This window comes from Pogona vitticeps, chromosome 2, assembly GCF_051106095.1.
Source record: "Pogona vitticeps strain Pit_001003342236 chromosome 2, PviZW2.1, whole genome shotgun sequence".
In the NCBI taxonomy this organism is placed as follows: Eukaryota; Metazoa; Chordata; class Lepidosauria; order Squamata; family Agamidae; genus Pogona; species Pogona vitticeps.
In genome coordinates, this window is record NC_135784.1 from 178,240,160 (window position 1) to 178,262,982 (window position 22,823).

General features: G+C 48.0%; 1 protein-coding gene across 1 annotated transcript; it reads right to left on the reverse strand.

The window, feature by feature from the left end:
• Positions 1-123: 123 nt before the first annotated feature.
• Positions 124-22,474, reverse strand: ABCD1 (ATP binding cassette subfamily D member 1). The gene is made up of 10 exons (XM_020792957.3): positions 21,406-22,474; positions 17,411-17,591; positions 14,599-14,741; positions 12,158-12,326; positions 9,924-10,018; positions 8,038-8,183; positions 5,090-5,235; positions 4,758-4,842; positions 4,261-4,386; positions 124-477 (listed from the first exon to the last, which is right to left on the reverse strand). Exons 1-10 carry the CDS (start codon positions 22,342-22,344, stop codon positions 270-272), a joined length of 2,238 nt encoding a protein of 745 aa, XP_020648616.2. The 5' UTR covers positions 22,345-22,474; the 3' UTR covers positions 124-269.
• Between the last annotated feature and the right edge of the window lie 349 nt (positions 22,475-22,823).

A 22,823-nucleotide genomic window follows, 5' to 3' on the forward strand; every position in this document is an offset into this window, starting at 1 on the left:
TTGGCAGTATGGGGCGACCCCTTCCCTCCTTCCCTCCCTCGAGGCCTACCACGAGGCAAGGGAGTGTCAGAGGCGGCTATTAAAGTGCACAGGGAATGGGTGCCACCAGTAAGCAGTCCCCCGGCTGGGACAAAAAGCGGACAACTCCTTCATTCGCAGGGAGGATCGCTGGCTCTCTGAGACGAGAGCACGGCAGCCGGGAATCCCTCTGAGAGCTCCTGGCTGAGGAAGGGGATGGGGGTGCCTCAGGGTGCTCCCCCCCATCCATCTCAGACCTGTCCCACTGCCTCAGAGGCGGTGTCTTCGCCCAGGATTTGACAGAGTTCGCTGAGGCGGTGCTGCATTTCGGGCACCCCAGCCAGTTGCTGCTCCAGGCGTTGCTTCTCCTCCCGCAGGGACAGGCGGGCCGCGGGGTCCAATTTTTCAAAACGCCAACCCCCTTCTCCATCAAACTGCAGGAGATGGGTGTGGTACTTCCTGAAAAGAAAATGGCAGGGTGTTGTGGCTGTTTTTTAAGAGGGAGAGGGAGGGACGGAGGAAGGGAGGGAAGTCCACTGACCTTCTGTGCCAGCTGTCGTCCTTCACTCCAGGCCTTCTGCAGCTGCCTTTCTGCCTCAGTCTCGGCCTCTCCACCCACCCACCCGCCCCACCTCCGCTCTGCAGTGGCCACCTTATTCTTTTAGGTCCAGCCGGGGCCCTGTGTGTGGGTGGGGTTGGCATCCCTGGCTCCCCACAGGGAGGGGAGTTTTCCACTGAGATGTTTCTGGGGGAGGCAGGAACAAAGCAGCTCTCAGTCTCCAGGGATGAGGCCGCAACGCCCTCCCCCACCCGCACAGCTTCCTGCTGGGGACGTGACTCCCTGCTCGGGAGAGCAGCCAGGGACCAGAGGGGCTGATGGAAGCAGGGAGAGATATCAGGAGAAGAGGAAGCCTTTGGAGCGCAGGGAGGAGGGCAGCGGGCAGCAGGCCCAACAGCTGCTGGCTTCAAAACAGAACTGGCGTCCCGTCCCCTTCCCGACAGGCACAGGAAGGAAGAACTCAGCAGGTGCATCCTCTCCTGTCAGAAAGCATGGCTCCTTCAAGGAGGTCTTCGGGATATCTGCAGTCAAGGGACTCCCTTGCAAGGAGGTCCCAGGAAAAACTCCTGGGCTGCCCAGCCTTCAGCCTAAAGGGCAGCAGACTGGAGGGGCAGTCTATAGCAGCCTCTGCTGGTCAGCAGGGCAAATGGCAGGAGGTTTCCTACTTCTGCAGGCTCAGCAGGAACTCTCTGCCTTGGCTAACTAAGGGCTTGACCACATGTGAGAAAAGAACCCCAGTTGTACTGACTCATTTCAACCCTCTGTTGTACCGATACACTTTTTCTGCATCACATAGTATATACATCGGTGAGAGCATTTACATTGTTTTTAACTTGTGTGGATTCATTTATTTCTGTTTGAACCGTTATAGCAGGCTACACTACTCTTTAATATTATACGGATTCATTTTCTCTAGTGTTTTTTGTGGCAATCAGCCTCTCCCTTATCCTTTAAAAAAATCACAAAAGGTAATATATCAATTAAGTGGTAGGAGTCTTCTCTCCTCCTCCCCTTTTCCCTTCTCTCCTTTACTCACTCATCCCCTTTTCCTTATTTCCCTACATATCTCTTCTTCTCAGTTCTTGGCTTTAATTTTTCTTTTCCCTTTTGAACAGTGCCAGCAGGAGGAAGCGGGTTTTAAAAGACTTGCAAAGTACTGTGAAGAGCAGGGTTTAAAAAAAAGGCAACTCTCTTTTCTTTACAATTCAAAGAAGGAAATCTCAAGCCCTCCTTCACTCACAAAGGCAAGGGGGAGGGAGAAGGCTGTGTCCTTCTAAGCAATGTATTAATTTTTTTGTGACAGCGGCTACTAGTGATTTATCAATATCCCTTCAAGTGTTTTTTAAAGGTACAAGCACAGTAGCCACACCATGAAGTGGCCACAGCGCCTAGAAATTGACCCCTTTGCAAAGGAAATAAATCAACAGCAATTGAAACAATAAGGAATGGAACAATTTATCATTGGTACAATTTAAAATGATTCTCTTGGTGAGAGGGAGATTGATTGCCAGAGCAAATGAATTGATGCTGGCCATATGTCGTGTAATGGCCAAATTGGTGTAACTGGAGTTCTTCTGGCAGGTGTGCTAAAGCCCTGAGCTGAGAGGAGGCAGGGAGTTGGGAAAAAAACTGCAGATATGCTAGTTTTAAAAAATGGCAGCCACCTTGCTGGAAGGAGGTAAGGGGGTGATCATTTGGCTCTTACCACAGTCAAGATAAATGTAACTGAGGGCCGGATTAGGAACATCATAGCCTTAAGCTGACTCAGATGGTTGGTCTGTCTACCCTTGTAGTATCAGCTCAGACTGGCAGCATCAATTTCTCTGGGGATTTCAAGCAGGATTCTTTCCTACCCAAAGACTGAAAAAGGCCAGGCTTTCTTAGTTTCCAAAATGAGATGAAAACAGATCTATCCAGAGTAATTAAGGTTACTGGAAGAGGGAGATACTTCTTCCTGGCACTGAATCCGGAGCACGGGGTAGTTCTCTGGCATATTATAATGAGAGCCCAGAAGCAGCTGAGTAATAGAGAGGGCCCTTCCAGCACAGAGACAGTGTGTTGCAATGACTGGAGCGCTGGACAGGAGAGCCAGGTTAAGTCCCCAACTGGCCATGACATTCACAGGAGGACCTTGGGTTAGGCACTTGCTTTCTCTCTCTCTCTCTCTCTCTCTCTCTCTCTCTCTCTGTGTGTGTGTGTGTGTGTGTGTGTGTGTGTGTGTGTGTGTGTGTGTGTGTGTGTATGTGTCTGTTCTGCTCCATGGGGCTATTTGGAAGGTCAAGCAGAGAGAAAGAGGAGGACAGCCACATATACTTCACTGATGGAAAAGAGGAATGTAAGTATACCTGATAAATAAATAAAACAAATACATGTCCCTTTCTAATACTTCCCATTCCTCCTCCAAGTCCCCTGCTGGGGTAGGAAAAAAAAAGGGGATGGTGGCTGAGTTCCAGACAGGCAAAGCCAGCACACAGATTCCACTCGTTAGTGGTAAGAGTCTATTTTCGGGGAAGAAGAGACACACCACGGAATCCCTTAAGAGGCCTTCGGCAAGACTTCTTCTAGCTCTCCTCCTGGCCCCTCAAAGGCTCAACATATGAGCGAGTGGGTGGCTGATCCCACAAGATGTGGAGTTGGAGCAGAGAAAGGCAGAGTAAGACTGAGTCTGTGGCAACCAACTGATCCTAACTAGCCACAGAGCCGTAGAGCTGTGCATAAGAAAAGGATCTTTGAAGAAGGTCCAGGGGAGCATATAGCATAAAGAGGCTGCCGTTATTGGGAGCCAGTGAACACAAAACTGAAATAGGAAGCCTTGAGTAAGGGTGGGATATGTATGTAACAAAGATACTGATTTAAAAAAAGGAGAGGAAAAGGTCCTTTTAGCAAGGGCCGGTGAACCAGGAAGGAAGGTCCATTGGCAGACTGGGATATCCATGGGGGATCAATTGCAAGCCTCCCACAGATGCTGAAAAACATGGAAGTATTGAATGCTATACATTACATGGCCTCTGGCTCCCTCTAGTGGCCAGGTCTGGCAAATGCACTTTGGATATATCTCTAGAGAGAGAGAGCGCACACCAGAGAGCGAGTGAGAGTGAGTGAGTGAGTATTTTCAGGCAGTGGATAAGTGAATCAGTGGATATTGATCCTGTGGATGGTTGGGGCCCTACTGTAATATGGCAAAGCCGTATTTCAGTTAACTAGGGGAGGGATGTAGGAGGAGAGATGAACAGAGAGAGCGCCAGGTGTGACAGCACATTTTGGCCTCTCTTCCTTTTTTAAAGTGTCCACTTCTAGGTCATTGCCCTTGGATCACTTTTTCCTCTAATCATTTCTGTCTCTGTCAAAGAAACAATCTCTTTTTGCTTCTCCTTTTTTTTAATGCAGAGGAGGGCCAGCCATGGAGGTGCCTCCTTACTGGGCATGTTAAACACACGGAAGTCAGCTCTAGGGGCTTCCACGCCCACATCTGATTCCCTGGCCCCTAATCTAATTTTCTCCTGATTCAAGTCTTGGAACAACAACGGACGTGTTTTTCCTTTTTTCCTTACCATAAAACCTCTTCAGTGATTACTCCTAGTTCAAAGACGTGTGCTCATTTTACAAACCTGCTGCATCCTCACATCGTTACCAGAAGGATAGCATTCCGGTCTGAAGGACATGGGGACAGGATCAAGACGTACCATAGCGAAGGTCGATGGGTGATGGAGAGCAGTGCTATCCCGGCATCCTTTGCTGCTTGGAAGATCTTGCCTTCTACATCGATACTGACCGCACTGGTGCATTCATCCAGCAGAGCGTATTTTGGCCTAGGAGGATGAAGCAGGTCCATGTGAGAGACCCAGTTTGAGTCTGTCTTGCCCGTTCAGTCTACCCAGATCACACACACCCTCCTGTTTTGCTGCTATGCTGTCTCACTTCCTTTTCTTTCCCTCGTCTCGCTCAGTCTGTTCTTCTTCTACCCTTTGGCTGTGATCCTGACCACGTCCCTTTTCTGTTGCCCTGGTAAACTTCCCAGACTAACCCCTGGGCCTAGCTTTAGTTCTCCTTTTTTGCTGGGAGAAAAGAGATGTGGTGTGATCAGCAAGTTCAGGAAGACTCCTGCCTCCCCGCAGGGAAATCTGCGGTTCAACTGATTGGAGGAAGAACAAAAGGGAAAGAAAAACGACCAGACACTAACCTGTGGTAGAACATCCGAGCCATCCCCATTCGCTGTTTCTCGCCACCTGAGAGCACGTCCTTCCAGTCGCTGACTGCTTCCCAGCCTGGCTCCACCCACAAATAGGAAAAAAAGAAAAAAGAAGAAGAGAGATTTCCATGGCCACACAGTCTCCGGGTGATGGCTCAAGCCCTGGCAAGCCCCTCACTGGCCCATCCACTTCCTGCTTCATGTATAACTAGAGAGTAGCACGTTCAAATATGTTGCGAACCAGCTGTCTCCCCTACGTTCATGGGGATTTCCTTCTTCTTTGCCCGACCGGGACATGGCCTGCTGCTTCCAGTGGTACTTACCTCCCTCTCGCTGCACAATATAGATCAGGTTGACAATGCGTAATATACGCTCAAGGTCAGCATCCGTCTTTCCTTTCTGTGCCATATCCTCTGCTGTGTCTGGGTAGATGACCTGGTCCCGCAGGGTGCCCACAGACATGTATGGCCTGCAATTGAAACAATTGAAAATTGAAACACCAAGCAGATACGCTTACATAATCAAAAGACAATATTTAAAGCTAAAACAGTAAGTATACAAATATTAAAAAGGAACAAACAAGTACCACTCTGAGAGATGGTAACCCTACGTAGTACTCAAAACCCAGTCAGAGCAGTAACGCGTAACAATCCATCTACAAGCCACACTCCTGTAGCCAGCCACTCAGGGAAGGCTTGTTTGAAGGGAAAGGTCTTTGCCTGCTTGCGGAAGGACAGCAAAGATGCGGGCCAGCCTGGCCTCCAGTGGGAGGGAGTTTCAAAGTCTGGGAGCAGCAAAAGAGAAGCCCCTCTCCTGGGTCCCCACCAGACACACTTCTGAAGGTGGGGGGGACCAAGAGAAAGGCCTCCCCGATGATCCTAACACCTGAGCCGGCTTCATAATGGGAGACACAATCTTTGAGATAGCTTGGACCCAGGCCATTTAGGGCTCTAGAAGTTAAAGCCAACACTTTGAATTTTGCCCAGAAACAGCCAGTGGAGCTGTCCCTCTATTTCTTGAACTGCCTTTTGATGGACCAGGGACACCTCTGTTTTGTCTGGATTAAGTTTTATTCACTCCCATCCAGCCCATGACTGATACCAGACACTGATCTAGACCCGAAATAACTTCCCTGGATTTAGATGGGCAAGGAGTTGGGTATCATCAGGATATTGGTGACACCAAACCCCAAAACTCTTGGATAATCTCTCCCAGTGATTTCACGTTGATGTTAGGAGACAAAAAGAGATCCCCATGGGGCCTCACAGGTTGGTGGCCAGGGTGTCGAACAGGAATCCTGTCCCCAGCACTGCCTCTTCTGAGCTCTCTCCTCCAGGAAGGACTGGAGCCACCATAAAACAGGGCCCCTAAGTCCCATTCCACAGACAGAGGTCAGGAGGATACCATGGTCAATAGTATTGAAAGCCACTGAGAGATCCAGCAGAACCAACAAGGGACACAAGACTCTCTATCCAGTTCCTGGCATAGGTCATTTACAGGACATTTGAAAAGATTCAAAGCTCCCCCCCCACATACTGTTTGAAACCCTATAGAGCAGTGGTCCCCAACCTTGGGCCTCCAGATGTTCTTGGACTACAACTCCCAAAAGCCTTCACTACCACTTCTGCTGGCCAGGATTTTTGGGCCAAGTCCCAGAACATCTGGAGGCCCAAGGTTGGGGACCACTGCTATAGAGCACTTACGAGATGTGTTAATTTATGGCAGTTTGCTTCCAAAAGTTACACCGTTTGCGTAACTGCACAACAGGATTTCACCACTATGTTTCAGTAATGCTTTCAGCAGCCCATTCAAGTGGGTCAGAGTCGTGATCTTTGTATTACAGATGGAGAGGGTGGTCAGGCACCCACACGTCAGCCTCTTTGCCAGCATGACTAATAACAAAAGATGAGCATGACTTAATGACCGGCTGCAAGAAGGGTTTGAAAACAGATTGCTGTGCCTTTCGGCTTTGAATGCTTTTGGTGTTGCTTTCATTAGCGGTGGTCTTTGTTGGATCCTTTTTAGTGTTCGTATATTGTCTTTTAATGATGTACACTGCCTTGGGTCCTTTTAAAGGAGAAAGGTAGGGTAAGCAAATATTTTAAATAAATAAACAAATATGGCTACCTGTTTGGAATTTGCCAGCAAGGGCCATAGTTCTGTCTCATTCTTTTCCCCAAAGATAAAAAATGATTAACATTCTGAGTAGCAGCATGTACACAAGCATCTAAATTTCCACAGCACTGCTGATTTTAAATGATTCCTCACACAACACTTGGAACAGAAGTTAGGAATCCTACCCTTCTGATTTCATTATGCTGGAGCCTGAAAAGTTTTTGTACAAGTAATTTGTTCCCATTACTCATAAGAGACTTTAAAAAGTAGTTAGTTCACTGTTGTCGTTCGTTGACTTCAGAAAATATTATGTCATTTTTTGCTTTTACCATATTTTCATTACTTAAACAAGAGTAACTTAGATCGAATGAGAGAACAGAGTAAAACTTCCACAATCCCTACCAAAATGTCTCTCATCGTCTCTACTTTCAATGGCCTTAAAGGAGCTGGAAAATCCATTTGTTACACCAGGACAAATAGTAACTTCATTCCCATAACTGTTGAAATGTGACATTTTCATGTCTTTGTTATTGAGAGGTAACTCATTATAACAAATGATGTTACTTGTAACTTATTTCTTCTAAGAATCATAGAATAATGGACTTGGAAGGAGCCTATAAGGCATCGAGTCCAACCTCCTTCCCAAGGCAGGAATATAAATCAAATCAAAGCAGATCTGACAGATGGTTGTCCGATTTTCTCTTGAATGCTTCCAGTGTTGGAGCACTCACCACCTCTCACATCACCTAATCAGTTCCATTGTTGTACTGCTCTAACAATTATGAAGTTTTTTTTTCCTGATATTCAGCCTGAATCTGGTTTCGGGAATGATCAAGAACAGATCCTGCACCTCCTCTGTATGACTCCCTGTCGAGTATTTGAAAATTGTTATCAGATCTCCCCTTGTTCTTTTTTTTCTCAAGGTTAAACATGTCCATTTCTTTCAGTGTTCCCTCATAGGGCTTGGTTTCCAGTCTCTTGATCACCATTGTTGCTCTCTTCTGAACTTGCTCCAGTTTGGTGGCATCCTTCTTAAAGTGTAGCGTCCAGAACTGGATACGGTACTAGTCTAGATGAGGCCTAACCAGTGCTGAACAGATCTGTATTACAGAGTACCTCTCTCTCCCATTCCTTCCCTGCAAAAGCCTGCTTATACCTCTGTGGAATGTAGAACATACGATGGGGGGGTGGTTTGTAGAGGACACCTTCGTAGGTCGGCCAGAGCCCCCCTAGGATCCGGAATAGGGAGCTCTTCCCGCAGCCATTGGGGCCTGTGATCAACAGGTGCATTCCCTCCTCCACCTGCAAGGGGGCAGCAGAAAGACAGAAAGAAGGACTGATCACCCTGGCTCCTCTTGGCCTTTGAACCAATGCCCTCCATTTCTAGGAATCCTAATAATATGCCCAAGAACATATGGCAGGAGTTTGTCTCTGTGACCTTAACAGCCCTCTCGGGCAATATGCCAGCTGACTTTATCCATCTGGGGCCATAAGAGTGGCCTCTGAACCATGTCAGTTCACTACCTCTCTCCCTATCTGGTTCTATATTCCTGTCACATTTCCAACCCTTTTTGCACAGAGATAATGGCCAGAAGGCAGCGATCAAGGCCTTATTCCTGTGCCCAATCCACGTCTTGCCTCTCACCTCCACCCCCTCATCTGACTTTGTAACAGGCATGTGCATCGCCATCCCCCACCCACTCACACCCCCTAGCGCTGCTGCTAGATATCTCTTGCCCACTGGCCCTCAGCCTACAAAAAGCTTACAGATCCCACCACAGCCTTCTCCATGCTTCTATCACCCTTCCATCTGGAAGGGAGATAGAAGCATGGAGTCCATGTGAAACAGCACTCTGCTCCAGAAACCATTTTCAATATCCGTGCCCTGCCAGAGGATAGAACCAGGGTAGAATGTGGACATTTTACCCACAGAAATTTCAACTGACTGGAAAAGGAGGCCTGTTTTGCTCCTGTGCTTTGACGAGAAGTCTGGAGGGGATTGTCTCTTGTGGGCTTGAGAGCCGTCTTGTTAGCTGACACCTGCAATTCCCTGGACACCAGGTAGCTCTTAACAGCCAGCTGGTAACCTTACTCCGGTAGGAGTAACAATGTCCCCCACACAGTGTGGAAACTAAAGCACATTGCTTCCTGGTCAGAGGCAAGACTACTATGCAGTGTGAAACCCTGAATGTTTTACTTTCAGGAGACCTTAAATATTGCTCTCTCTCTCTCTCTCTCTCTCTCTCTCTCTCTCTCTCTCTCTCTCTCTCTGTGTGTGTGTGTGTGTGTGTTACATGCCATCAAGTCAGAACCAATGTATAGCAATCCTAATAGAGCTCTGAAGTTATTTTAGGTGTTAAAACAGTGGTTTTACCAGTTCCACACACCCCCAAGTGAATTTCTGTGGCTGAGCAAGGATTTGAACCCAGGTCTCCTGAGTCCTACACCATCACTGAGATATTGCTACTAGAGATGAGCACTAAGTGCACAGCTGCTGCACATTTCTTTCCCCCACTCCCCTCCCCAGCAACTCAACTCACCAGCTGGCACACGCTGCTCCCTCCTCCCTATCCTGAGATCTTCCAGTCTGGGCAGGAGCCTGGACTTTCCTTCTCCACCTCCTCTAGCAGTTGGCCACTCAGATAAGGAGGTGGGGCAGGGATTCCTGCACTGCTGCCTTTTGAGTGGGCAGCTGCTGGAGGAGGTAGAGAAGGGAAGTCCAGGTTCCTGCCCAGACTGGAAGATCGCATGACAGGGAGGGAGCAGCGTGTGCCAGCTGGTGAGTGGAGGTGCTGGCGAGGGGAGTGGGGGAAAGGAATGTGTAGCAGCTGTGCTGCCATGCAGATGACTTATGATGAAGGCACATGAAGTACTTTGTGCCCATCTCTTATGCTGGTTCTGAAGGCTTCCACACTCTTATACTACCTTCTTTGCTGGGTAAAAAAGTGTGCCTTTCTTTACCGCCCTTTGTAGCCAACACACAGGAGGACACTGAGCCACTTGCCCTACTGGATCCAGCCTCTGTTTGTCTTGACTACTTACACGGATATTGAGGCTGCCGACTACTACATCTCCTGTGGGAGTGATGATAGGGATGTTTTCGCAGATAATTCCATTATCCACATCAACAACACGCCCTGTAAGCAAGAAGGGGTGGAGGTGAGATGAGGGATAGGGGAAGGGGAGGAAGAGACTGGGCACCAAATCCACAATGAAAGACAGTGCTCTCTTGTGGAACCTTATGAATTCTTGGTTAGTTTTAAGCTCGCAATCCAAGCTTTTTAAATTTTGGGTTGAAAGGTGAGACTATAAATCCAACTCACCCAAACACACAACACACACCAAACTAAAATTAGAAGTGCGGCCTTTGGCTTAAAAGTGTGAATGTGAGCAGCCAGGTTAACAACCGCCAACAGAGAGCAAACAGCACAAGAACTGCCTCAAACAGATGGAGGGAAGGGCAGAGAATGAGAGGGAGAGGTGAAAGGAGAGAAGGTCCATTTGGGAGAGCTGAAGAAGCTGAAGAGCAGCGGGGGGGGGGGGGAGGAAGAGGGAGAGACAGAGAGAGAGAAAGAGAGAGACACAACATTGGAAAAAAAGAACAAGAACAGACACAGAGCAGCAGAAACTAAAAGAGACTGAAAGAGGTGGGTTTAACTGGAAAAGTTGTTCTGCATATGGTCATCTGTGCCTGGAAGATGGGTGAAGCACAGAGATCACAGGAAAGGGCTTTCTGTCAGAAAGAGAGCCTGGTACTCAAACAGAGAAGGGCAGCTGACAACATCAGCAAATCATCAAAAGTGGTTTGGGATTTTTCTTCGATTTTGCCCACAGTTCAAAGTGGTAAACTAATGGTATCAAGTATTTTAACACATAGGACCTCTGTATCCGCGGGACTGGTATCCAAGGTTTCACTTTCCCAAGGTTTACCGAAGCCCTATCTATATACAACACACAAGAATAGCCCTTTGTGGCCTTTGTCCCACTTCCTTGTACTGTATGAACTTTGAGAGTTCATATATCTGTGGTTTCAGGTATTCATGGTAAATTGTGGAACTGATTCCCCGCAAATATGGGGGACCAGGGCCTGGTGTGCTCTGGTCCATGGGGTCATGAAGAGTCGGACTAAACAACAACTGTACAAAGAAACTGAAATATCTATTATGGACAATTTCCAGTCTGCTTGCCCTCAAGAATAACCGTACACGACACAGCCTAGAGAGGGTTAGAAAAGATATGCAAGGTTCAAACAGGCCTAGGGCATGGGGGGAAATTCCATCTCAATGTTTTGGTAGAGATACCTAGTAGTCAGTGAGGTGTCCTACTTATCTCTGAGCATTACCAGCACAGATTGCAGATGCCCACCTGCCTGCATACACCTCCATACAAAAAATATGTGCAAAATTTAAATTCCTCTACACAGGAAACCAAATGCCAAAAGACATGTTTCAGTTAATCGTCTTTGTCACACGGTATTTTTCTTTTCCTTCCCTTTTTCTTTTTAGTTATTGTGTCCATTCAAAAGAGTAGAGAAAATTAAGCACTAGGATCTAATTTAATTATTTTTTGTTCACAGAAAAGGGAGAAGAGCAGCTAAACAGAGAAGATGCCAGTGTTCTAAGCACAGAGAATTTTGTTTGTTTGTGGTTTGTATTGCGTCATCTTCTAGGAGATTTCCTCTGCAGTCTAGGGTGGTACAGCCCAGACAAAGGCAGACCACTGAAAAGGAGGTCTTTTGTCACCTACTGAATATCCAGGGGAGTGACTGATCAGGATTATCAGCCAAAGTGGACCAGGCACCAAACAAAGACTCGACAAATGAGCAAAGCTGAGAAGATGCTACCATTCAACCCAGGGGCGAGCAACTGGTGGTGGTGCTCCAGATGTTCTTGGAGACTGCAGCCTCCAGTATCCATCGCCACGGGCTACAATGGTTACGGCTGATGGGAGCTGCAGTCCAATGACATCCAGAGGGCCACACTTTGCTTATTCTGGGTTAACAGGTCCTGTATGTGGGCCACCTAGCTCCTTCTGGATGTCTACAGCCAGATCCTATGCATGCTGGTTGAGAAAAAAAATCCCACTAGGGATGTACTCCTCAGTGAGTGGGCAGAAGAATACAACTTTACTTTGATTCCTGCTTGTGCCACCATTTGATGCTACTGACGTTACAGGTGCCCCCCTATCTAGCGGGGTGCGTCCAGCAGTTTCCAAGCACCAGCAAGAGGCCAGTGGGCCACATCAGCCAGATGTACTTTGAAGGTGGAGAGCCTTACCTCGTATTTGGAGCGGTCCTTCTACACGCACGCCATGCCGCATCACTGTCCCAGCATGAGCCTGCTTTTCCTCAAGCTCTCCAGGACGCCGGAAGTTGCAAGATGTCACATCTTCAAACACTTGGAACATCTCATATACTCGTGCAGTGTATCCAGCCAACTCAGTCACCTGCCACAGGAAGGAAAAATTGAAGCATCCTGCTGTATGAGCCTGCATAATTAAATTGTAAACCACACAGAAAAGGCTTTTTAAGAACTATGGGGCAGTATTTAAGCAGCATGCTTGGTCTTTTTTTCCTGCCAGAAAAGAAAGTCAGATCTTGACTCATCTAGGCTTCTGCCCAAGAAGAAGTGATATTCTGTGCTGTTTTCACCCATGACATACAGTACCCAGAATTACTGCAGAACTTTGCAGTGGTCCAATAACATCTTTCAAAGCATGTTTTTGATCTCTACATAACAAATGACATGTCAAGAAATAAACAGGTCAGTACAGTATCTGTAGAAGAACACGAGTGAAAAGGATCAGATATATAGTCTCGAGTAGGCAGACCCAGAGCGCAAGATGATGTAAACTGGTATCACTCTGATCTTCAGATGTATTTAAATGGGAGTAGTAGGAGTTCTACCAAAGAGCTATCAGGGCATCCTGTAATACAAAAAAGCTGGAACAAGCCTGTCATTTAATTAAAATACGTGTAACAGCTTAAAGCAGGGATGGAGAACATCTAGCCACCAAGTATTATTAAACTACAACTCCCGACTACTGGCTACAGCCACTCATTCTCCCAGCCCCAATTTAAAATCAGCCCCACCTTAATCTAGTAACAATAAAACTGAATATATGTCTCTAAGCAGCTCAGCTTTCTTTCTTTTAAAATCCAGTTTCTGTTCTTTATTACTCAAAGACAGACTTAAAAAAATTTATGGCTACTGCCAGGTGAAATCTCAAGGGACGTACGAGGAGAAATTCCAGCAATGGGGATTTTGTACCTGCAGAAGCAGAATTATACAGCTCAAGAAAATATTTAATCTGCACACCTCAATATTTAATTTGCATAATCTTTATGTGCCCAAGATAGCCGCATAGCTCAGTGAGTTAGGTACCTGGCTGCATAGCCAGTCGTTGCGAGTTTGATTCCCCACTGTCCCTCCCGGAACAAGAGCCAGCCTGTGTGGCCTTGGGCAAGATGCACAGTCCCAGGAATGACCCCAGGGAATGGTTAGCCACTTCTGAGTGTACTTAGAAAACTCCGATAAGGTTCACCGTAGGTCAGAATGGGCTTGACAGCACATGTGGGGAATTTTTTAGGAATAGCACTGCTATGGGACAGGCTTGGAATTGCTAACTAGGACTGTTTAGTTGTAGGAATGAATGAAGCCATTTTGAACAGAGTTAAAAAAATAGCAGTGCAGAGGCTGCTGCTGAGCACAGGAAGAAAAATTTCTCTTAAGAGAGACCCCATGCTTATCTCTGTTCTGAAATACAGTGGTGCCTTGCTTAGCGACATTAATCCGTTCCAGAAAAAACGTCGCTAAGCGATTTAATCACTAAGCGATTTTTAAAAGCCCATAGAAATGCACTAAAACTTGTTTAACGCATTCCTATGGGCTTTAAAACTAACCTTATGCGAAGATCCTCCATTGCGGCGGCCATTTTTGGTGCCTCTAAAGCGAGGCAACACAGCGGGTGGTCATTTTGTTTTCCGGTGGCCATTTTGAAACCGCCGATCAGCTGGCCGAAAATGGGGGCTTTGCGGTGATCCCTTCCCTGCGATCATCGCATAGCGATTTTTCCCCATGGGGCCATCACTAAGCGATTGCTCTGACAATGGCCAAAACGCCATCGCTAAGGAATTTCATCACTCAATGGAGCGATCGCTAAGCGAAGCACCACTGTAGGTTCCTATGGAGTTTAATGGGACTTACTCCCAAGTATGCAAACACAGCATGCACAGGAGGGCAGAGTTGGATGTGTTGCTTCATAGTGTTTAGGCTGTTACAGATCAGTATCAGCCCCATAAATTAGTGGTGAATAGCTCTGAGTCAAAGGTCACATGTGTGGGTGATGGAAAACACCGCTGCCTAAAAAGGCAGACTCTAAGGCATTACAAGGAATCTGGCAGTTGATGTCTGAAAGTTTTGATTGCAGGTTTCCCATGACCTGACTGGGTCTCCTCCACGGCCTCCACAAAAGTGCATCTTCAGGAATAACATAACATTGTGACTTATTGTTCCCTTCCTTTAATAAACAGAGACACCCAATGCCTCCAAGTCATCTCGAGTGTTTGGTTCAGTCTTCCTCGCTCCTGGAGCTGCTGAGAAGTACTGGAGTACGCATCCCATCATCCCCAGCCAGTAGCTGGGGACCACGGGAGCTGTACTCCCAACACCTCTGGAGGGCTCCAAGCTGGAGAAGGCTGGCTGAGTGGTATTCGCACCTCTTTGTAGGAGGACATGACCCTCTCGGTTGCATCCGCCGCTGCCATCAGCAGATTCCGGGCGGTGGTGAAGGCTTCTGTCCTTAAGCTCACCAGCTCCTGCTCCTCCATTTCCAAAGCAGCTTGCTTCACTGCCTCCGAGTCTGGCAAGAGACAAGGTTGTGGGAGGGAAGAAGACAGATTAGGGTACACAACTCTCTGGGAGCAACCTCTCTCTCTCTTTACTCCTGGTAGCGTAGCTCTACCTCTCTTTTTGGGGTGGGATCTGCCAGGAATCCCTGCCTCCCAATGCCTGGATGTGTGAGAGCCTGTCTTGACACAGATTGGGGCTAGGGAGCCTATTGCCTTTCACTGCTGTTAGACGGCAGCTCCTGTGATTCCCCACCTTTGGCTATGCTGGGTCGGCTGGAGGGAAATCGCCGGCCAGTGTCATCTGGATGGCCACACATCCCCTCTCCCTGGTATTGAGTGCAGCCTCCTTTTATAATAACAGATGGGAATGCTTCTGGGACAGGGTGGCACAGCTGGAGCAAAACTCTGCTAAAGTGATTTGTTTTTAGGCTCCAGTTTTTGCTGTGAAAGCAAAAACTGGGCAGCTATCGGTGTTTAACAGGAGTCATGGTGCACAACGAGGAAGATTGACTCAGCCTAGGGAGTAATCCCTGCATGAAGAACCCTAACATGAGCAAAGGCTTCTGAAACCTGTTCCACCCGGCATCTTCCACAGGGATTGGCAGAACCTCTCCTCTGAAACACATGGGGAGTAATGTGCTCTGAAACCCCAGCAGAGGATGCTTGAATTCCCCAGCAAAGGACCCGTGCAATTATCACTTGTATCTCCCTCAAAACTCTTCCCCTACACATCTGATATATATACAAGGGACAAACTCTGAGACTGCCTTGCTGCTCTTCTTATAAGATGGAAGGGAAGGAGGACCAGTTGGAAAGAAGAAGAGAATTTAAACAGCTCTGTGCCTGTGTCCTTGCTTAATGCAGCAAGAGGCTACTGGCCAAACTATACATTGGAGAAAATTCATCCTTAGAAGGTGATATTCCTTTGCTCCTGAAAGCATTTGAGTGTCCCAGGAAGAGCTTTTTTCACTTCACCTGACTGGTTTGCAAATTGACTTGTCTTTTTTAAAAAAAATACAGCTGTGCTGACAAGTCTGATTTCTGTGTCTGAAATGCTAACCTGATTTCAGCTCTGATGGGTTATTATCAACAATGGATAGTTTGGCCCCAAGAGATGATAAAAAAAAAAACAAGGTGCCAGCATTTCTTAGCAACAACGTCAACAGCAGAGGCCGGGTGAGAAGTGCCTGTGGGGCTTGGGGTTGCTCCCTCGATCTCTAGTTACCTCGTTAGCCAGGCATGTTGCAGAGATTGGAGCAACTAAGACCGTCCTCAGAGCTTCAGAAAAAGGAGAAAGGAACAAGGGTGGAGAGCGCTCAGAAACCCACGGTGGAAAGGGGCAGGGAGCGGGGGGATAAAAAGGGAAATACTAGAACAGCCTGCTGCAACTCGGGTCCACCATTTGTAAGGGCAGCAGACAGAGCTCTAGAAAGTCAGCACAAGGTGGCCTCTGCCTCAAGCAAGAAGGCCAGTCCCCTGGTCCTCCTGGCCTCTTCCCAGGGCCAGCCTTTCTCTAAAAGGACTCCAAGATGTACTCGTCGTTTCCTTGGCCAAGGCAGGTATATAGTCTGAGGCACACGCAGGGACCCTGCCTCCTCTGAGTTGCGGCTGACCTTAAACCCTCTTGGCTAAGAGCAGACCTTGGCAAAGACCCAAGTCTAGCCTTGCCATTCTCTAAACTGCAGCTTCAAGAGGAGGCGAAGCAGCAGCAGCAGCAGATGGGCCGCTGGGGGACTTAACCCTTGTCCCACCCCCTGCTTTCCCCTTGTAATCCCCTTAACCCCCTTTTCCTCCTCTAACTATCCATCTGGTGCTTTGGCTGCGCATCCAGCGTGTACTTTGGAAGAGTGGTTGGGGTGAGAGAGGCGCCAAAGAAAAATAACGGGAGGGTTAAGAATTCGAACCCACTCGCCTTCAAATAGTGCCCTCATCCTGTTGCTTTGGATGTGTTCGATGACGACACAGGTTTCGACCCTGGTTTCTAACAAATGTTCCCTTCTACTTCAAAAATACCAGCAATCCTGTTGTTCAGAGAGAGTGCTCCTCCTCAAAGGCGTTCAACAGTAAACAAACTGGCAGTGGCTGGTGCTATGTGACTTCATTCCACTTTTCTCCTTCCACACTATAGCACCTTCCGTGCATGAAAGTTTGTCAAGACTTGCAGATGCAGGTCTGAAGAGGAGGTGTCAGAGTTCCACTCTGCCTGGCCCGTTTGACCCGGCTAAGCCTCTGAGCAAGGTGACAGCCGGCACTTTGAATTGTTAACCTGATAACATCCTTAACAATTCCACACTGACAGAACTTTGACATGCTATTTCACTAACTATCAAGATATGAACTCCTCCTCCCCTTTTTAAAAACGATTCACTGTAATTGTTTCAAAGTCCACACACAAAATCAAGCAGTTTCATAGAAGTAGTACAAATATTCATGTAGGTTCATGCATGATCTTTGATAACCATTTTGTGCCTGTTTTTGTAGTGGACAGGAAGCCATGTTAGTCTATTCAAGCAAAAAAACAGAAGGAATCTCATAGTTCCTTATAAACTAGTAAGGTAAAGTTGGCACACATTTATTAAGCCTCAGGGTGTCACAAAGCTACTTCCCCCCGCCTCTATTTTGTTCTAGGGGACGTGTCTCCCATTTGCTCCATCCGAATTACAAGAGTGGGTCTCCTTACCTGTCTCAGAGTAGCCTGTGGCCGTGATAATTGGCACAGCCACCATGACCAGCCCAGCAGCGCTCCACACGTACTTCATGAGGAACTGTTCCAGCATGACATACCAGAGCCTCTCGAGGAGCAACACGTTGATCTGGGAGGCCAGATCCTGGTAGCAGCGCCGTAGAAGGGACAGCTCCACCTGGAAGGGGCAGTGGGGAGCGGAGGGGGGAAAACGAGAGAGAGAGTTCTAGAACTGCTGGGACTCATGGCATGTTTAGAGAAGGGATACAGAGGCAGCTTGTGAATTGTGGCATAGGTTTGCCACATCTCAACATTTAGAGGATGGATGCTTAGGATTGGAAGTATTCATTTCTCCCTCCCCAACTTCACTGTTAACAGGACAACCTTCCTCATCCTGGAAATGTTTCATAATTCAACTGCTAGCAGGTGCCCAAGAATGCTAGGGCTTGTAATCCAAGACATTTAGAGGATGCCTGGTTGGAGAGCAAGGCAGGGAACCTTTGGCCCTCCACATGTTTTCAACCACAGCTTCTACAGTCCCTTCCCACCACCGGCCATGCAGGCTGGGGTTTCTGGGAACGGGGTCCAGCAATTCTCGGGTACCCATCTTCCATGGCCACTGTGCTTGCCCCAAGACCTCCAAGGAGGGAATGCCTCAAACGGAGATTGGCTCGTCACTTTAGCTCCACTCCACTTGCTTAATTTGATGTAAAAAGCAGCCTGGTCTCAAAAGCATAGCACTATAGTTCTCTTGCATCAGAAGCAGGATCCTCTGTTGTGCTCAAAAGCTGGAAAAGGCGGGCGCCCCCAACTCTGGAATCAACTCTGCACATTCCGGCCTTTAGCAGCAGCAGCTTGGTCTTTAGACAACAACGTTTTGATAGATGCCAATAAACGCTTCACTTATTGATTTCTATTAATGGAGCTAATTAGTAGCAGCAGAAGAGCAGGGGCTTGTGAAAACATACATGGGCCTGTTGCTGGTCATCACATGATGTTGTAATATCCCTGAATATGTGAATTGGATTTAAGAGCATTCTGCTCCCATTCAGAGCTAGAAAGGCAGTCAAGAGAGAGAAAAGGCTATCAAAACAAAGGGAGGGGTGTTTTCGAGAAAACTAAGCAGAGAAGAAATCTGCACTTCTGTTGCTCTAACACAGTAATCTGTGTAAATTCTTGGAATCTCGGTGGGACTTGCTTCCCTGTGGTTAGAAACTGAGGACCGTGACCCTTGTAGTACAATCTGATGGGTATCTTCTCAGAAGTAAGTGTACAATGGGGATTAGTTTTAGATTCAGAATATAGCTAAGAGAATTTAATCCTGCCTTCCCCAACTCAGTGCCCTCCAGATGTGAGTCATAGCTCCCCTCATCTTTCAGCTGGCTGGGGATGATGGGCATGGCAATTCACTAGATCTGAAGGGCCATGAGTTGCTGAAGGCTGTGTTAGGAGCCTCTTGCTGCAGTCATTAAAGTTCAGCCATGCAGTGAAGCCTCTGCTCACAACCAGAGTTCAATCCTGGGCTCTAGTAGCCAGCTGGAGGTTGATTCAGCCGTCCATCCTTCTCAGGTTGGTACGTTGAGTATTTAGCTCATGGGGGTGGGGGGGAGGCAATGTGTAGCCTGCATAATTAAATTGTGAATGGCCCAGAGAGTGCTTAAATACTATGGGGCAGTATACAAGCTGCACACTTTGTTTTTTACTCCCTTTCACATCATCCCTAATAGAAGCCAGGTACCTGGGTATCATCTTCCCTCCTGCTGGAATCACCAAGGATTCAGCTAGAAGGGCAACTTCTCCACTTTCTGCTATGTCTAGTCCAGAACTAAGAAAGAAAAAGTGCTACAGCTGAACCTGTTGCTGACAAACTGAACTGAACCTAAGGAGCCTCCATTTCTGAGGCAGCCCTAACGGATACATCTGCTATAAAACCAAACCAATTACTAATGTCATGCAAATGAGCCTTTCACTATGCTGGCTCGGGGATGAAGCCACACTGTTATTTGCATCACATCCAATGACGACCAAAGTGAGCTTTGAATTTAATGCTAGAAGTTCAGGTTGTTTTGCCACGCTTTCTAGCACTGTTCCAACTGCTTTGTCTGTGAGATCAAGAAGCGGCTCTGTTCCCCCACCTCCATACTACAAGCCCTGCTGGCCTCACATAGACCATTGGTTCACTAACTGTGTTAAATGGCAGTGAGACTCCACTGGGACTGGGCTGGCTTGGTTGTGTAACCCTGTGCTAAGGTCACACTGTAGATTGAGAGAGTTAGGCCAAAGACTCCTGGTGCAGCCGGAACAGGATTTCTCCTTCCTCACTAAGCACAGCCGTTAGGGCAACTGATAGATGAAAGAGAAGCAGGAACAGGGGAGGGGGCATTATATCATCTGGGTGGTGTCCATGTAAGCACAAGAAACATTCTTGTCCACATTTTTACCTAGTGCATCTCCATCTCCCCAATCTACTGTGCAAGACTGGAAAGGGACCCCCCCCTCTCTTAAGCTGAAGGCCAACCAAAGGGGAGGCTGGAGTGAGGGGGACAAATCAATACGTTGCACATGCACACAAAGGTCCCTCTGGAAATTAAGATATAAGAGCTACAATGAAAGAAGAACTAAAATTAAAACTATTAAAACTGTGATTGCCATCATTAACATCATTAAAAACTAAAATTAAGATAAAAGAAATAAAATTAAGGTATCAAAACTAAATATCAGAACTGGTAACAAAATCAGAACTTAGGAAAGTTCCTTTTTTAATACTGTATATATATGGGCCATGGTGGTTGAGAGACTCTGGCACTGTAGTCTAAAAAAGGATTCCCCCCCCCCGGCTCTGAACAGAACGCAGCCTGCTGCTATATAGACAAATATTGTCATGACTAATACCAGTCATGGGACGTTATCTAGCTTCTTTCTGAAGAGCAACTTTTCCACTAAACATTTTTTGTAATGTGTGTCTGTGTGTGCTGCCCTTTTGTCTGTGTGTTTTGCTTCTAGGAAGAGGCTGAGAGCACAGAAAGAGAGAGAGAGGAGGAAGAGGCGAGGAAGGAGGTACAAGTTTGAATGTGACCTAACATTACTCTTAATTCTGGCCAATTGCCAGAAGTGGGGAGACAGGCCTTGAAATGCAATTGACGCAGCTAGATTGGAACAAAGGGAAGAGGACCATGACATGTGTAGCAGAAATGACTGGCCATACATCAGACACCCCTTTCAGTACAAACAGCCTCCCTTCCTTCTCCTCTGCCACCCTCTGAAGCAGACACAGAAAGAACTCAGGCATCCTGAAGTGTGAATCTATTGCTAGATCCCACTGCCTTTCCAGAGCTGGGGGTCTGAATGGCCAAGATATGAATACATGTAACTGTACACATATACACACATATAAAAGCACACACCCGCTGCCCTTCAAAACCCTCAGCTGTCAAAGGAATGCAGGAACCTTTAAGTGCTACCCCAGTGCCAAACTTGGAAGGGCCTGGGGCTGTTTTGATGGTTCAGGCAGAAGTCAGGCATGAGCAACAGAAACCAAAGAGGGTTTCAACAAGAAATCAGGAAGCTGCTACCAGAGTGGGAGCTAGTTACTAAACAATTAGAGATTCCAAGCTGGGTAAATACAGGTCAAGGCCGCTCCTTTGCGCAGGGCAGATTCAAGGAAAAGGACTACAAAGCAACAAGGAGTAAACAAAGGTACCGGCTCATGTAACTTCTTTGGAATCAGTTTCAATTCAACCTGGCGACTCTTAGTAAAGACCAGTGGCCCCCATTATAATAATTTAGTTATTTTTAAAAAATAGAGAGGAACTGGCAAGACAAAGGGAGAGCGGAGAGTAAAAAAACACAAACACCCTTCTTGATTTCCCCGATAGTTCCACATCCACACTATAGCTCTGTACTTCGAAGCCCCGAAGTCATCCTGGCAACCCACCAATGACAACCCTACCTTTGTCCTCAAACACCTTGGTATCCCGCACCGCTCAGTTTACCTTGTGACCTCCATAGAAGGCAATCTCTTCAGAGTTGGCCACCACTCGGGAATGCATGTACCGCAGCTCTCCTTTCCGGCGGGCTTCCTCGGCCACCAGCTGTCCAAACTTTGGCGAACAGGCACGCAACACCTTGGCAGTGATGCCGACCGCTAGCCCGGCGATTACTGAGGGCCAGGCTGTGTCAGCCCCTTTGGATCTGGCTGAACTGACAAGGGTATAGGAAGTCACAATGAGATCAAGCACGGGCTTGGTCAGGTTCGAATAGAGGTGGGCCACAGAGCTTGCAAAGGCCACCAGATCTTCCGTGAGAGACTGGTCTGGGTTGCGCAGGCGTCCGTCCATGTTGCTGACCCGGTAATAGGTCTGGCCCTCAAAGTACAGCTGATAGGCATGGTCCACTAACCGCCCACGGAAGGCCAGGCTCAGCTGCCCCTCCAGGTAGCGAATGGCACTGTTGACAAAGGTGGCTGGGAGGGCGATGAGCAGCCACTTGAAAAGCTGCCATGCAAAGTCTCGTGGGTTCTTGCGGACGATGCAGCGGGCCAAGCGCCCATCGAGCTGGGCCACATAGACGGAGAGGAAGGTGCGGCTGGCGAGGGCAGCTGAGTGCAAGGCCAGGAGTCCGGTCTCCTGGCACAGCAGCCCAGGGAACAGCAGCCGCAGGAGGCGCAAGAGGCGAAGGAAGAACACCTTGTTGACCCCAGGCTGCGATGCGGCCGCCTCTTCTAGGGCCCCCCATTTGGCCGACGGCTCACCAGGGTGAGGGGGTCTCGTTGGGTTAGAGTTGACCCGGAGGTCTGAGCTCGCCCACTGCCGCCGCAAGATGGGGTACAGCTTCTTGGCGCCATACGCTGCCACCAGCAATGCCACGGCTGCCCTTTTGGCCGTGACCCCCTGGGCCAACCGTGTTGCCACTTTTGCTGTGGCAGTTGGCATGATGCCCCCAGGGCGGGGAGGGGGGGCACTGCCCCTCTCTTCCTACTTTCCCCCTGTCTGTCCTTCTCTTTCTTCTTCCTTTGCCTCTTCCAGCTCCAGTATCACCACCACCACCACCACCACCACCACCTCCACCTCCGCCTGGCTGCTGGCAGCACTGACTCGCCACCGAGTCCGCGCTTATCCCACAACGCCCAGCCCTTAAACTGACAGGATAGGAGGAGACTGAGGAATGCCCATCCCTTCTCGATCATAGAGAAAAGCCTCAGGCCATCATAGAGAGGACGTAGCGGGGGGGGGGGGAGGAACCAGGTCGTTCCCCGGGGTGACCGCTAGATGGCTCACGATAAGACTTTAAAAGAGCACATAAGACAAAAAAAAAAAAAAAAAAAAGATAGAGTTGACCACGGGAATATTGTTCAGCCTTCTTTCGAGTGCGCCGGGTTTTTTTTTTCCTTCATCACCTTATGCTGGGGACC